Here is a 17,294-nt window from a genome sequence, read left to right as displayed (position 1 = left end):
TGTATACTCTTCATTATAAATTTTCATAGACCTTTGGCCATTCCAGCTTATTGTCAACTCCCGACGGACTCCCGTATTCAGGAAACCAGCATAGGTGAAAGGCAGAGGTAGCGTTGTGATTCCTCCAGACTCCATCCCCAATGATTCCCCATCAACTCTGCATTCTTAAAAAGGTAAAGGGAAAAATACAAAATAAATAAAAAATATAAAAAGGCACAAAATAATTACGGGGGGTTGAAGTGGTGAGTCTGTCATGCATTAGGTCTTCCAATGAATTGCTAGTCCATGTTACTTCACAAAAGGCAACATTTTGCAGAGGTCAGTGCCTATCTTCAAAAATAAAATAGTAATTATCTATCAATTTAAGTATCTTAGGAGGATTTTATTCCTGAATTAAAGTAGATGCTCGTGTGGTGGAAGGACCTTGCATGCAAGAAACTTGCATCAAAAGGGTATAGGGCAGAACGGAGCGCCAGCCACTCCCATATTTAACCAACTCCCAAAGCCCTGGCAGCACCAGCGCCCCAAAATGTAGACAGTTGAGTTTCAATGACATAGTGGAGAGAACTAAGAATATCTTTGGCAAATAGTATCACACAGCAGAACCATGTAAATACTGAAAAGTATGGGGGCAAGTACTGAGCCCTGTGGATCACAACAGGTGACATCAAAAGGTACAGAGGTTGTATTGCCATAACTAATACAATACATCCTGTCCCAGAGGGCGGCTCTAAATACTAAGAGTACAGTTCCTAAGATACCAATCATTAATTTCAGATAATCCCGTATGTTGTTGTCCGCATTGTTGAAGGCAGTGCTGAGCTCCATTAGTAGTAATACTGACGAGGCACCACAATCCATAGCCAGAAGTCAACCATTGGTTAGTTAAACCAGGTCATGTCAATAGAAGGATTAGCCCTGAATCCTGACTACAGAAATTCAAAAATTTTATTTTCAGACACAAAGTCATTCTGCTGCTGTGCGACAACTTTTTGAGGTCATTTTGCCAAAAATGATTACATTTGATGCTGCTTATAGTTACTTGGGCCTTCCAAATCAAGAATAGGCCGCTTAGATATGAGTTTAATGACAGCAGACTTGAAAACTTCCGGAACAATACTCAAGGGGAGCGACATTGATCATATTTAAAACTGAAGGTACTAAATGTTGAAAGAGCCATATTTGACAAATAAACAAAACAAAGAAACAGCCACAAATAAGAAATTTTAATCATCAAACATTTTTGAAAAAGCGCCAGGGAACCAGTAGGGAGTGCCAAAGAGCCGCATGCGGCTCCAGAGCCGCTTGTGACTGACCCCCGCCATAGGGAAATGTGTGTGTAAGGCCTTACAAGGCAAGCGTGACATCTGGCAGCGATAGCGAAGAAACAGCAAACATGAGTCAGGTCAGATGATTACTGCTTCACAGATAAACCATGCAGGACTCAACTAGGCAGTCAAGCCTTCATGCCCACTGTTCGCTTCCGTTTACAATGATAATTATAATAATAATGAGAATGATGACGAAATGTTCACAAACACTGGAACAGAGTATCACCTAATGCAGGACTGTCAGAGTAAAATAGACGGAGGGCCAAAAAAAATGGTTACAAGCTGAGAGCCAAACAAAATGTATCAAAGGAGAGTTAAAAAAAGGAGAAAAAAGAGGATAAAATGAAAGGATTGTACGGTTTAAAGCAGAGATAATAGAACCTATTCAACTATCTAACATATTAAACTACATATATATATATATATATATATATATATATATATATATATATATATATATATATATATATATATATATATATATATATATATATATATATATATATATATATATATATTCTATATAAATAAAATAAAAAGATATATATATATATATACACATATATTTATATATATATATATATATATATATATATATATATATACACATATATATACATACTTGCATATAAGCCTACATCACATTTAACCCCCCCCAATCTGCTTTTGAATAGTCACATACTAAAAAAAAAGGCATCCAAAACAACGATTATTATTTCATAATTTAAATAATAAAGATTAAACATTAAAAAAAAAATTCTAACTATCTACTGTACCTTTGAGCAGCGCTCCAATGGCAGACACTTGTACGCCATTTTCCTATTTCCCAATAATTTCCTTCTTCAATTCAGTTGTTGTGTTGCTGTTTTCCACTTTTCTCTCCCCTTGTCATTCACCTTCTTGCGGCCCATTATTATGAGCAAAGAACGCAATAAAACTCAAAAAATGATAGCGAAATGAGCAGCGGTCCCTCTCAAACACAATTGGGACAGCCCCAATTGACTGAATATAAAGAAGTGGATGGCATTATTGCCAACCACTGTCAAGGAGTTTTTTTTCTTCTTAGCATTATTTTGCCTAGGCAAAGGCCCGCGACGCACTGGAAAAATGTCCTAAAAGTGGGTTGGGACCCACTAGTTGAGAAACACTTGTCTCGTGAACCTATTTTAACCTACTGAAAGGATGAAAAATACATTCCTATATCAGATAAATAAAGCAATATTTTCTTATGGCGTCCTCAACTTTTCAAAGAAATATTTCCATTATGTAAAAAAACCCATAACATTAACATTAGATTAAAGAAGTCAGTAATAATAACGCAAAATTAGTAGCCGATATTTTTCATTTGAGCATAAATCGTCTAAATTTACTTACAATAAAAAAATAATAATAATCATTCCCTCATATGAAAAACAATGAAATAGAAAACACAAAACTATCAACCAAAATCAACACTTTCTTTTTACATCTTTGAGCTCTAAATTTGGTATTTAGTTTTAGTAGTAAAGTTATAAAAATGCACAATGATTTCTTGTGTAGTAAAATAATGAATCAAGATCTTCTTAGGCCGGACTGGCCCAAGCCTTTATGGGGCCCTAAGCAAAATTATATTTGGAGCCCCCTAATACTTGATAATTTCTATACCTACTAAAACTCATTCCATGTTCCACTCCAGGGGTGGGCAACTATTTGGAGTCAGGGGCTGCATGTGACATATTTCTTTTTAAATAGATTAGTTTCATCAAACTGGTTTTGAAACGACCACAATTAGAGCAAAATAGTATAGTAGGCCCCAGTTTCAAGCACTTCATTTGTTATTTATTTTTGAAGTATTACTGTAGTTTTTTTTTAGGTTTTTCAGGACTTCAGAAGTAGAATTTTTATTATAGTTCTGAAGTTTTTTGTAGTGTTACTGTAGTTAAATTGTTTTACTATTTTGTAGTTTTTTTCCTGAAGTAATTTTTACGTAGTATTTCCATACTAGTATTTTTTAGAATTTCTGTAGTACTTTGGTTGTATTTGGAAAGTAGATTTTTGTTGTATGTTTGTAGTATTTTCCTAGTATTTTTTTATGATTACAGTAGTTTTATGATCATAGTACTTTGTAGTATTACTCTAGTATTATTTTTTTCTCTGTTGTATTTTGCGCTATTTCTATATAAGAATGTTTGTTGTATATCTGTAGTATTTCTGTAGAAGTATTTTTTAGTGGACACACAAAGTGTCAATTGGAACAACGTTGGCAACAAAAAAGTTAACCACTGTTGGGGGCCTCCTAGTGGTTGCGGTGCCCCAAGCAGCCGCTTAGCTCGCTTGTACCTTATGATCTTAAAGCCGTAGAAAACATCCTCATGGGCCGTATGGGGCCCACAGGATTTGACTTAGATAAGTGTAAAATAATGAATAGAAGTTGGAATACTATTAGTGTGTTTAAAATTAGATAGATAGATAGATAGATACTTTATTCATCCCGAAGGGAAATTCACATTTCCAGCAGCATCCCTGAGCTGAGAACAGTACAATAATAAAGCCAAAAGAATGCAATATACAAATACCCAGTGTGACGTGCAAATGCCCACTGTAGCGTGTTATATAGAGTAACTAAATAGTGCTACACAGAATACATATTGCAGTAAGATTCGGTAATATCCAATGTAGGTGGTGTGGTTTAATGTGGGCCTTTACTCTGCCGGGTGGAGTTAAAGAGCCTCATGGCATGAGGAAGAAAAGATCTCTTCAGTCTGTCCGTAGTACAAGACAGTGACAGCAGTCTGTCGCTGAAACTGCTCTTCTGTCTGGAGATAATGCTGTGTAGTGGATGCGATGGATTGTCCATGATTGACCTCAGCTTTTTCAGTGCTCGTCTCTCAGCTACTGTTGTTAGGCTGTCCAGCTCTTTGCCCACAACAGAGCTCGCTTTCCTAGCCAGTTTATTGATACGAGAGGCATCCTTCTTCTTGACGCTGCCTCCCCAACACGCTGCCGCATAGAAGAGGGCGCTTGCCACTACTGTCTCGTAGAATATTTTCAGGAGCTTTTTGCAGATGTTGAAGGAGGCCAGCCTTCTGAGGAAGTAAAGTCGGCTTTGCCCTTACCTACATAGAGCTTCTGTGTTGGCAGACCAGTCCAGTTTGTTGTCCAGCTGCACACCCAGGTATTTGTAGGTCTGGACAAATTCTACACATTCTCCCTTGATGGTTACAGGAACCGGGTGAGTTCTGGTGTTTAGGTTAATTAATTGATTTCAAAACGACCCAAGGGCTTTGAAACGCTCAGAAAACGCAGACAAGCACACATTAAAAGTGCTGTTGAATACTCAAATCAATAATTCAAATAAAACGCGCAAAGGGAAACAAAATAGTGCAAACACACCTAAACATATACAGTACATGACTGTACAGTATTTTAGGCTAAACTTGTATTACTTCAGCGCCATCTCGTGGTTTCCTCTTCCCAAGGAAAAATATGCCAAACAGTCTAGTGGCTCTGTTACAGTACAAAACATAACGTCGTTTCCGTAATACACTTCAGAGCAGGGGTGTAAAACAATTTTTAACTCGTGGACCGCAGGGTAGAAAAAACTCTCTCACAAGGGGCAGATTAGAAGTTTAAAAAGAAAGAAAGATATAGAGTAAGAAAAAGAAAGTGACAAAGATGAAGGGAGAAAATGAAAAAGAAAATTAAAGAGAGACGGCGAGAGCTAAAGAGACATAGAAAGAGAAAGAGACAGAGAGAGACAGAAAAAGAGAAACACAGAGAGAGGGACAAAGAAAGAGAGTGAGAGATAGAGATAAAAGAAAAAGAGAGACCAAGATAGAGAAAGGACAGACAAAGAGAAAGAAATAAGAATAAAAAAAGAGATAATGAGAGAAACAGAAGGAGAGAGAAAAAGAGAGAAATACAGAAAAAAGAGCCGGAGAGACAAAGAAAGACATAAATAGAGAAAGATTAGAAGATAAAGAAAGAAAAGACAGAGAGAACTAAAAAAATAATAGGGGGAAAGAGAAAGAGAAAATAGAGGGAATAGAGAGAGAGAATGAGGGATAAAGAGCGATAGAAAGAGAGAGAGAGAAAGAAAGAGAGGAAAGAGAGAGTTAAAGAGAAAGAGAGAAGGGAAAGAGCAAGAATATAGGGAATGGGAGAGAGAAAGAGAAAGATAGAAAAAAGAGAGATGATGATGATCATTTCTACTATCATTGTGGGGACCAATAATCATTATTAAGACATTCTTTTTGTCCTCATGCAGGTTAGAATGTGGTTTTAGAGTTTATATTTTCAGAAAGACTTCCATTCATCCATTCATTATCTGCGCCGCTTATCCTCAATAGGGTCGCAGGGGTGCTGCAGCCCATCCCAGCTGTCTCCAGGCAGTGGGAAGGGGACACCCTAAATTATAATATTACCATAGTGGTGTTCATGTAGTATTTCTCTAGTTTTCGTTTTTGTTTTTCCAGGATGAAAGCAGACAAGTATATTAGGTCCCTGTTTTCTAGATTATCTTTAGATTTAATCTGTTCTGTAAGTTTACTTCCACCGACTGTATCAGGGGGAGAAAAACGGGCATTACATCACAAAAACAGCAGTGTGACAGCAGGACAATTAGGGCAGACTGATGGGATGGGTCAGTGAAGCCTGTCGTTTACAAGTGTAATGGAAGAGCATCAGGCTTTTCCTGAAGCAGGCCCTCCTAAATCTCTAAGCACTATATTTGATATTTACGTTTGTAGTCATTTTGTAGAATTATTTTCAAAAGTATTTCTGCAGTAGTATTTTTGTTTTTATAGAGCTAATCTCAGGCTGGCTACAGAAACATTCCCCCTCTTCCATTCCTGCTACAGAAACTTCTTCCCCTTTCACTCCACGTGCAGTTCCGAGAGTTAACCCCTACCCACCCACATTTCAATCCTTTGTTCTAACAACGGGTCAAGATCAAATGATTCATGCTACTGGCCAAGAAATGACCTACAAACCTGGCCTCATTCATCAAGGTAATTTTTGCACGAAATGGATAACATGCTGTCTGCGTTCTGGGTAGATGTTCTGCTTAGCATGCCTTGATCCCGTAATTATGAAGGTTTTATAGAATCTATTATTCCTCCAAGTTATTCCAACGTTGCTGTTTCTATTCAACTCCAATTTCCCGTTCCCCACACGGTTCCTTATGTTAATTAGAAGCACATGATTTTCTTTTGTCAACAATGTCCTTCGTTTTTTTTTTCGTTTTCTTTTTTCAAATTGTCCTTGCTATGGAAATAAATCAGAGTTTCTCTAGAATCAAACCACATAGCAATATTTATTTGTGTTTCTATATTTTTTCCTTTGGACTACTCAGTCATTATCAATGAACAGCAAAATCTATAATTTTAAACTAAAATACAATATGCTTTGAGGATGCCCTTCTTTAGAATACAATGAGACTGAATTTTGGGAACTACAGTAAATCAGTAGGGGAATGTTCAGCGTCACCTGCTGGCCGACTCGGTAACCACCCAATTAGATTCTAAACCAAATACATATAATTCAAATCAATTCTCCCTACATTTTAGACACACAAAGGGAATAGTAGGAAAAAAGTGGATACTATTATTTTAAGTAGTACTGTATTTATTAAAATATTGATTTTCATTTTATTTTGGTTATATTTATTTAACGGGATGGATAAAAAAAAGCTTGAAGGGCCATATGTGGCCCGCGGGCCGTAGTTTGACCACACTTGTTCTAGGAGTATGGAAACACAAAACCGAATGAGTGTGCTGTGTGTTTGTGTGTCTGCATGTGTGAGGTTATTTTAATGGGCTGAGCTTAGACAGGTGGAACACGTGAGGAAGTGGTTTCTGTCAAAGGATTTATAAGCCAAGCCTTTGGACTGAAATGGGACAGCACATGGCATGATAACATAGTTGGCAGCAACTTGGCACTAAATTAGAACAAACACAAACCCTTTTACTTACTCCTTAAATTACCTCTTGTTACTTCTCGTCTCGATTACTATACTCACGTTAAAAAAAGGGACTTGCCCCCTCCTATCTTAGAATTTGATTGTCTCCTATGTTCCTGCTTGGAGCTTAAGTTTGGAAAATAATGAAATTAAATGAAATGAAATGATCTGCATTCATATAGCGCTTTTCAAGTCAATGACTCCCCAAAGCGCTTTACAATGTGCTCCACATTTCCCAATAGCGGCCTTGCAGCCATGTAAGGCGCTGACCTGCTTATTGGGGGTATTAGGGGTTTAGTGTCTTACCCAAGGACTCTTCAACATGTAACACGGACGAGCCGGGATTCGGACTTGGATCGCTTGATCCCAAGACGAGCGCTCTACCTCCTGAGCTACTGCCGCCCAAGGCTACTTGTGATTCCAATATCCAAGAAGAAATCTGCATGTTTGATAGCACTCTCCATTCGGGACCTGGTTCTGTGGAGTGCTCTGCACTCTGAAATAAGATCTGCAACTTCAGTGGAAGCGTTTGAATCTGGACAAACGGCCCACCAAAGGATTCAATAAGACATGCAAGACAATGCTAAAGAGCAGCATAAAAAAAGAGGCACATCATGCCCTTCAGTCCTAAATATTTAAAATATTGTTCTGGCCATAAAGCAGATGTGGGTAGTAAAGAGTTACATTTACTCTTACTTTTACTTAACTAAGTTTTGGAACATTTTGTACTTATGTGAGTATTTTTGAATCACTATACGTTTTACTTTTACCTTAAACGTGATAGAGGTTTCTCTGATGCTGTTGAAACTTCTCACATAGGATGCACGGATTAAAAATCTATTCTGTGGTGCTAGTTCACTCCCTAAAACTTTCCTGTTTTTCGGCTAGGATGTGTCAGCCTGTGGTTTCAGTCTGTACAGTCGGACCTTTAGCATAACTTTACTTGCCTAGCTGAGGAAACTAATGGTTCTGTACTTGGGGCATAGTTGAAGATTTCATTTCTTTGGTAGCATTATTACAAGTGATTGTCCATGCAGATGGCCACTGTCCTGTTTGCCAGATATTTCTGCAAATATTTTTGTATGATGTCTATAGTTTAATCATCACCACTTTGTATGATTTCTAATGGAGACTTTCTGATCCTAATTGAGTTAATTGCTGCCTCTACTTCTCTGAGGATAGGGAAGTCATCATTTTCCCCTGGGTCGTAATTCTTAAGGACCCCAGGGTCTCCCTGTGTAGGGTTCTTGTAGAGTCTGCAGCAGTATTCTTTCCATCTACAGTACTCATGATTTCTTTTTCTTGAGTAAGCTTATTCCCTGCCTCATCCTGAATGCTGCTCACTTTTTTCGGTTTTGTTTGTGTGAAGTATTTTGCAATATAAAAGGCTTTCTTTGAATTTTTCTTGTTGAGGCACTCTTCTAATTCCGAGCATTGGTCTTCGATCCACTTTTCTTTTTGGCTGCTCTATACTTGGCTGCTTCTCCAGGGCTGTTTCTGTTTTTTAGTTCTCGCCTTGTGTGGCACTGTTGGACAATTTCATTTGTAACCCACAGCTTTCTTTTATTTAAAAACAGAAAAATAACTCCACAGACATCAAATATAAACTGTGTTAACGTGATTTTATATATATATATATTATATATATATATATATATACTGGACTGTCTCAGAAAATTAGAATATTGTGATAAAGTTCTTTATTTTCTGTAATGCAATTAAAAAAACTAAAATGTCATTCATTCTGGATTCATTACACATCAACTGAACTATTTCAAGCCTTTTATTATTTGAATATTGCTGATTTTGGCTTACAGCTGAAAAAAACTCAAAAATCCTATCTCAAAATATTAGAATACTTCCTCAGACCAAGTAAAATAAATAATTTTATAACAGCAAAACTAAATCAAACATTTGAAAATGTCCATTGATGCACTCAGTACTTGGTTGGGAATCCTTTTGCACGGATTACTGCATCAATCCGGCGTGGCATGGAGGCAATCAGCCTGTGGCATTGCTGAGGTGTTATTGATGCCCAGGATGCTTCGATAGCGGCCTTCAGCTCATTTGCATTTGTAGGTCTGGTGTCTTTCATCTTCTTCTTAACTATACCCCACAAATTCTCGATGGGGTTCAGGTCAGGGGAATTAGCAGGCCAATCAAGGACAGTGATGCCATGGTCAGTGCACCAGTTACTGGTGGTGTTGGCACTGTGGGCAGGTGCCAGATCATGCTGGAAAATGAAATACTCATCTCCATAGAGCTTTTCAGCAGATGGAAGCATGTAGTGCTCTAAAATCTCTTGGTACACAGTTGCATTTACTCTGGACTTGATGAAACACAGTGGACCAACACCAGCAGCTGACATGGCTCCCCAAACCATTGCTGACTGTGGGAACTTCACACTGGATTTCAAGCAACTTGGATTTTGCTCTTCTCCAGCCTTTCTCCAGACTCTGGCGCCTTGACTTCCAAATGAAATGCAAAACTTGCTTTCGTCTGAAAAGAGGACTTTGGACCACTCTGCAACTGTCCAGTGCTTCTTCTCCATAGCCCAAGTCAGAGGCTTCTTCCGTTGTCTTGAGTTCAGAAGTGGCTTGACCATGGGAATACGGCTATTGTAGCCCATTTCCCGGACACGTCTGTGAACTGTGGCTTTTGATACCTGGACTCCAGCTTCAGCCCACTGTCTTTGAAGCTCCCTCAAATTCTGGAAGCGGCTCTTCTTCACAATTTTGTTAAGGCTGCGGTCATCTCTCTTGGTTGTGCAGCGTTTCCGGCCACATTTTTCCCTTCCAACAGACTTTTTGTGGATATGCTTTGAAACTGCACTCTGTGAACAGCCTGCTCTTTGAGAAATTTCTTTTTGTGTCTTACCCTCCTGATGGAGGGTATCAATGATGGTCCTCTGGACAGCAGTCAGATCAGCAGTGATTTAGTTTACTGAACCAAGCTGAGTGTTTTTAAGGCTCAGGAAACCCTCGCAAGGTGTTTCGAGTTAATTAGATGATTCAGGTGATTAGTTGAATAGCCTACTTGTATACTTTTTCATGATATTCTAATATTTTGAGATAGGATTTTTGAGTTTTCTTAAGCTGTAAGCCAAATTCAGCAATAGTAAAATAATAAAAGGCTTGAAATAGTTCAGTTGATGTGTAATGAATCCAGAATGTATGACATTTTTGTTTTTTTAATTGCATTACAGAAAATAAAGAACTTTATCACAATATTCTAATTTTCCGAGACAGTCCAGTATATATATATATATGTCTCATCTCATCTCATTAGCCGTACCGCTTATCCTCATTAGGGTCGCGGGGGGGCTGGAGCCCATCCCAGCCATCTCTGGGCAGTGGGCAGGGGACACCCTGAACTGGTTGCCAGCCAATCGCAGGGCACACAGGGACAGACAACTCATTCGCTCATTCACACCTAGGGACAATTTGGACCGGCCAATCCACCTGAAATGCATGTTTTTGGAACGTGGGAGGAAACCGGAGTGCCCGGAGGAAACCCACGCAAGCACGGGGAGAACATACAAACTCCGCACAGGAAGTCTGGAGCTGGATTTGAACCCACGACAGGTTCCCATATATATATATATATATATATATATATATATATATATATATATATATATATATATATATATATATATATATATATATATATATATATATATATATATATATATATATATATATATATATATATATATATATATATATATATATATATATATATATATGCATACTATATATTATTGGTTTATTGTTGGCCAGATAAGGGGAACATTATTTACCTTTATTGTTGTTTTTTCCAATCCTTAAGCGAAAATGAATACAAATTATATCACTTAATTGCATTTTTTAAATTTTATCAAAACAATAAACATTCGGTAACTCATTAAAGGAATTAAGGCGGTGTCATAGAATAGAGTAGTTATGTCATTCTCCACAGGATGTGCTGCATCCAACTTAGTCATTTTGATATTAGGCTAATATTGATATATGCAGCATGTGTTGTGTTCATTATCAGGGTATTTTAAGGCTTCTTTTTTGCAGCTCCTGACAAATTTGTTTTTTGCCCCTTTTGGGTCCAATATGGCACTTTCAACATTTTGAGATGCAGATCCCTGGGGTAGCTTGTTATTCTGTCGGCAGAGCCTGGTAAAAAGTACTTGGGCTTTAATTGTGCGACTTGTTCTCAATTTGATTTTCAGATTTATACCATTAGAATATGACTGTTTATTAAAGTACTTGAATGTGCCCTGACTATAAGAAGTCTGCAGGCTCGAGAGCGTTCTCCATCCGGGCCTCGGTGCTATGGAATGCTCTGCCTCCGGAGATAAGATCTGCAACCTCAGTGGAAGTTTTTAAATCTATTAAATGTAACTTATTGTTGATTGGATGAATTTATATGATTTTGATGATCTGATTGAATGGTTGTTTAAAAAATAAATAAATAAGATGATAGTACAGTTACTCGGTACTTGAGCAGTTTTTCACCAAGTACTATTTTACTTTTATTCAAGTTATTATTAGGATGACTACTTTTTACTTCTTCTTGAGTCATATTATATTTAAGTAGCAGTACATTTACGTGTGTAATTTTTTGGCTAGTCTACCCATCACTGCCATAAAGTAGTCGGAACTATATCCAAGTAAAAGTAGCAGAGTAGGTCAGCATTGTTGTATTGTTGAAGTCTCTATGAGCGACAGGTGGGTGATATCGCAGGTCAACATGTTAATCTGGTAAATCCCATTAGGAGCATCTGTCTATTGATCCCTCGAGTCAAGAGCCATTACACTTTAGCAGCTCTAAAGTCAGCGTTACACTTTAGCCAGCATCAGATCACGTTTGAGTCCTTAAAGTAGATGCACAATTGGCACTATCAGCTCTGAGAAAGCATCGTGATGGATTTGAAGTTGCACTGCAGCTCTTTGGAAGAAGACCTGCGCGTAGAGATGGCATACCAGGTAATGACACACAAAGGCAGTGAGGACATTGTATTGCTTACTTTTGAAGTCTTTTTTGAAATTAAGGAATTCCGCGGCGCAGTGGTTTGCGCGTGTGCGGCACAGTTCTGAGGTCATGATATCGAACGCCCTGTGTGGAGTTTTCATGTTCTCCCTGTGCTTGCGTGGGTTTCCTCCGGGCACTCCGGTTTCCTCCCACATTCCAAAAACATGCATGTCAGGTTAATTGGCCGGTCCAAATTGTCCCTTGGTGTGAATGAGCAAGTGAGTTGTCTGTCTCTGTGTGACCTGCGACTGGCTGGCAACCAGTTCAGGGTGTCCCCTGCCCACTGCCCGAAGATAGCTGGGATGGGCTCCAGAAACCCCGCGACCCTACTGAGGATAAGTGGTGCAGATAATGGATGGATGGATGGATGGATGGATGAAATTAAGGAAGTATTTTTTGTATTTTGTTATATTCTAAATGGAAGTTTTTGGCTGGCACACCAGAAGTTGGAAAAAATATGAGGCCATCATGTTTTTGCATGATCTCATTATATCAAGATGTGAAACCAATTTAAAAACCAGATACCTCTCGCGTTAAAAGTTTAAATGTATAATGTAAAAATGTGATATGGGTCTTTTTTGTGTGAGGTTGGCATATGCTTTTGTAATTCCATGAATTAGACAAGGTCAATTTCAGGACGCTTCAAAATGGTGTGTGTTTTGAGAAAAAAATACATGTGTAAGTCTGCTAAGAGGTCTCCTATTTTGCTGAGCGGATCATTTGTCATGTTTGTGGGTCTGACCTAAACATGGACACGTTAGCAGAGTTCAAAAGTGTATTGTGGGCAACATGGAATTAAAAAACGTGCTCCACATATGGGTGGAGAGAGAGGAATATTAGAAACAAAAAACACTCACAGTAAGGACAATTCTCACGGCTGCAAGAAACAAGAAATCCTAAGTTGATAAGAGACAGGCATCGAGGAGTTAGGCAACAGGCAGGGTGTGCGCTTGGAAAGAAAGCGATCCGACAAAGGAAGTCAGATGTGGATTATTGGTAGCAGTTGTGGGGATTCTCCAGTCCCATTGTCCATTGGCACCTTCTGGGAAACCTTGGCATCATGATGTCATTATTGTATTCATATTAATACCACACATTGAATTACTTTGAAATCAAAAGCCCATAGAAACCTTTTGGGGCAAAAATTAAAGATGTTTTTTTAAATAAATAAAGTTTCTTTCTTTATTTCTAATATTTTGAAATCTTAACCACAAAAAACGGCGTGAGGAAGGATGGCCAGCCGCCAGACTTTAATTGCCCATGACAAACTCACAATAAAAGTAATGCATATTCTTGGAACCCTTTTCTTCATGTGTATGTTTCAGGACAGAAACAAGACTGCAGCGTGCAGAGGCAGCAGGGGTGTCCAAAGCTCCCTCTCTATGCACATCTACGGCCTGCAAAGGCGGCATGACGATATCAATTACTACCAGCGACTGGAAGAGTTGAAGGAGACACACCTGAACAACATGGCCCAGCTTGGGAGAATGTATATCCATCACTCGAGTGAAGACCAGGACAAACGTCTGTGTAGGGGAGGTGACAACTGCTGCGTCAAGTAAGGAACCACACACTAAACTATGGTGTATATTATTTATTGTCTACACAAAACTACCCATTATTGTTTCATCAAACACTCATATTAGTCCAGTGTGTTTTGTCCTTGAAGTGTACAGTAACCCCTTGCTGTTTTGTGGTTTATTTATCACGGTTTGGCTTCTTCGCGGATTTTCATTATGCATTTTTTCTACAGCAGACAACACACAACAAAAGCTATCACAAAGGGGAGGGCTGTGTTTGTGTGTTGGGCGGTTGCGACTGTCTGTGTGTGTGACTGTCATAGGCTGACGCATGCTCTCAGTCTAACAGGCGCGCGTACAAGTCAATGTGTTCGCCCACCCAAAACAAACTGCGAAACACAGCTACAGTTAGTATTTTAGCGGATCATTACATTGAAAAGTATCTGACTCTAACAAAAGTCAGAAGAACAAAAATAAATGATGATCACTCACAGGTGATTCATAGATTGTTGTTGGGTCCAGGAAGAGACTGAGGCGGCGTCAGAATAGAAAGAAAAAGGGGGGCTAGATGTCCAGTCTGCTGCTACAGCTAGGCTACGTTACAAGCCACCCTCTGCCAAACCTGTATTTCACCAATGGCAGATCTATTAACCATGAATAGGATGACCTGGAGTCACAACTCGTGGGAAACCGCAACATTCTCGACTCTTGTATTTTAATCATCATGGAGCCCTGTTTCAGCCCGAAGATCCCTGAAGCTAGCGTACATCTAGCAGGCGGCTCCCTACATCGATTTCTTACACTGAAATGAGAAGCCCTCTAATTCTGTTGTAGTATTGTATGACAATAAAGATCATTCATTTATTAATTCATTTATCAACAATTCTCTGTTCTTTGTTTTTCTTTATTGATCTATAGTTGTTTTTTTGTTCCAGTCGTACATAATAAATGTCACTGATATGTAATAAAATTATAAATGTTTCTGTGTTGTGGGTTTTGACTATAGCCGGACTTTTTTGGAACGTAACCCTCGCAGAAAACAAGTGATTAATGGTCTTGGAAATGACCAAAAGAAACTTTGCAATGTCTCCTTGCAGATTGTCATCAGCATGCAAAAAGCTACCGAGGATCAATTCCCAGGAGGAGCTAGACTTCAACGATACCTCCAGTGGCTCAGACCAATCCGAGGTGTCTGAGGAGAACGAGAGCGAAACGGTGGCAGATGCTGCCATGAAAACACCTAACCGAGGACCTGCCTTCAACAGGTCAGTGAAAGGTCTAAATAAAGGAAAATTATTTTAATCATTGTGCACAATCTGTAAGTTTCGGTTTAAAGCTCAGCCCAGTTATTTTATCTTAAGTGTGAATGTGTTAATATGTCTATGTGTGCTTTGTAATTGACTGGCATCCGGTCCAGCCACCGGGGCATAATGTAAGCTGGGATGTGGTCCAGCCCCCCATGCTTTAGGTGAGGATAAGTGGATTGAAAAATGAATGAAAGGGCGGAAGGCTGGTTACCGTGTTGGCTCCACAGTTTAGAAGTCCCGGATACGATTCCAGCTATAAACTTCGCTGTGCGGAGTTTGCATGTTCTGCTTGGGTTTCTTTTGTTTTTCTCCCACATTCTGAAAACATGTGTGGCATGTTGATTGGCTCGTCCAAATTTTCTCTAGGTATGAGTGAGTGTGTAAATTGTTGTCTGTCTGTGTGTGACCTGTGATTGGCTGACAACCAGTTCAAGCTGTCCGCTGCCCTCTGCCAATAGCTGGGTTTGGCTCCAACACCCCCGCGACCTAGTAAGGTTAAGCAGGTCAGGAAATGATGGATGGATAAATAAATAAAGCAGAGATTTAGGAAATGTATTTCTAACATGGAGAAAAGTAGATTGTTATATTTCAGGCATTAGCTCAAGGTGGATCTTTTTCAAACCAAAATACAAATAAAATAAGACTACACAGTAAAATAATCTGTTTTATTTAGCAATCGTATTTCACAGGCATCCACATGTAGCAACTGAGCAATCTCAGACGGGGCATAATAAGTAATGCATTAATTTAAAAATGATATTCGAAGTCTGAACATTACTTTATTAGTTTTGGTTGTCAAAGGGGCAATGGAATAGGGTAGTGATAGGTCATGTATGATGTGTGTTTCTGTCTCCAGGAATTGCTTAACCATCTTCCACACAGACCCATAAACACAGTCATGGTGAAAAATAGTTGACACTATATGGACAACTGAGGGAGAAAGACTCACAAACTTTTTAATGAATATTTATAGCAGTTCAAATTTCAGTTTCTGTTGTCTTACAATCCGTTCATGTTCAATTTCAGTCTCCACTTCATAATAATCTTGAAAAATCTAAATCCATTTTTTGTTTTGTTTTTCTTTTTTAACAGTTATTACTTTGTCTTAACACATATTTACTGTAGATATTGCCAGATATTGAAAGTTTGGGATTTTCTGGAAAAAAGGGCCAAAATTAATCAAAGTAAGAAATCATAACATGATTTCTGACTCTTTCAATGTCAAAACAACAAAAAGATCCCAAGCAGCCTGTATGATATTTGTTCAATAAAGGGTTAAGTGGTAAGTTAACACAACAACTGAGTACACAAAAAATGTCCAGTGATAATTTAAGACTTAAGGAGTAAACATTTTAGAATACCTCCGTGAAAATAAGTTAGTGTAAAATTAACAATGTTTTTTTACTATGTACGTAAGACATTTATGAAGAAGGTTTGTATGACCTGATTAAAGGGCTGCTTCTTGAGAAATGGGATTATAATATTGTTGGGGACAAAACAACGATTACTCGATATTGGTGTTGATGCCCTGCCATCAATGCCAAAACTATGCCATTGATGATAACTGTAATTTATCCCCAGCAGGGCGAATTTCTCAGAAGACATGACGTTCCAAAAGTCCTTCAGGACCGAGTCCAAGTCTTCAGATCCCGACCCTGTTCAGCAAAGGGCCTTCAAAATGCGGTCCTGCAACTCCAAAGTGAAAGTCCCTGGGCCAAAACCTCTCCAAAAGACGTTACGAGAAGTGCAAAAGATACGCACGCGCTCTGAAGTGGAGCTTGAGAACGCGCTGCTCCGGCGCGAATTAGACAAGCTAAAGGCGTGCCAGGAAAAGTTCCAGTCCTCACCCGCCCCGGCCCATATACAATGGTTTCTCCATGACGCCATCAGCCAGCATCTGCCGAAATCCGCCTTCAGCACAACGCCACGACCTTTCGGCTCCATTGAAAGAGGGAGGAAGAAAAGGACTTAGAGATGATAGGGCAGCAAGGGAAAGATCCACAGCCAAAGGTCAGCTGACACCCGCCTCCTACTGGAGTCTGTTGCACGAAATCAAGATAAGGGATTAAGCCGGAATATGTTTTAAATTTTGGTCGAATTTAGCCTTTAGTCTGTTTCACGAAAACAGGTTTAATTCAGCTAGGTTCATTTACTATGGTGAATGGTTCTCTAC

The 17,294-nt window shown here is 38.9% G+C and overlaps 1 protein-coding gene across 1 annotated transcript; it reads left to right on the top strand.

The window, feature by feature from the left end:
• Positions 1-12,156: 12,156 nt before the first annotated feature.
• On the top strand, positions 12,157-17,093 carry LOC148353552 (protein FAM161A). The gene is made up of 4 exons (XM_088351994.1): positions 12,157-12,248; positions 13,620-13,852; positions 14,912-15,079; positions 16,703-17,093. The coding sequence occupies exons 1-4, from the start codon at positions 12,186-12,188 to the stop codon at positions 17,091-17,093; spliced, it is 855 nt and encodes a 284-aa protein (XP_088208120.1). The 5' UTR covers positions 12,157-12,185.
• The last annotated feature ends 201 nt before the right edge of the window (positions 17,094-17,294 follow it).

The sequence above is a fragment of the Urocampus carinirostris genome, chromosome 13 (genome assembly GCF_059441175.1).
Source record: "Urocampus carinirostris isolate Australia breed hairy pipefish chromosome 13, RoL_Ucar_1.0, whole genome shotgun sequence".
In the NCBI taxonomy this organism is placed as follows: Eukaryota; Metazoa; Chordata; class Actinopteri; order Syngnathiformes; family Syngnathidae; genus Urocampus; species Urocampus carinirostris.
Note: the sequence above shows the minus strand (reverse complement) of the source record. Positions and strands in the feature narration are given on the sequence as shown.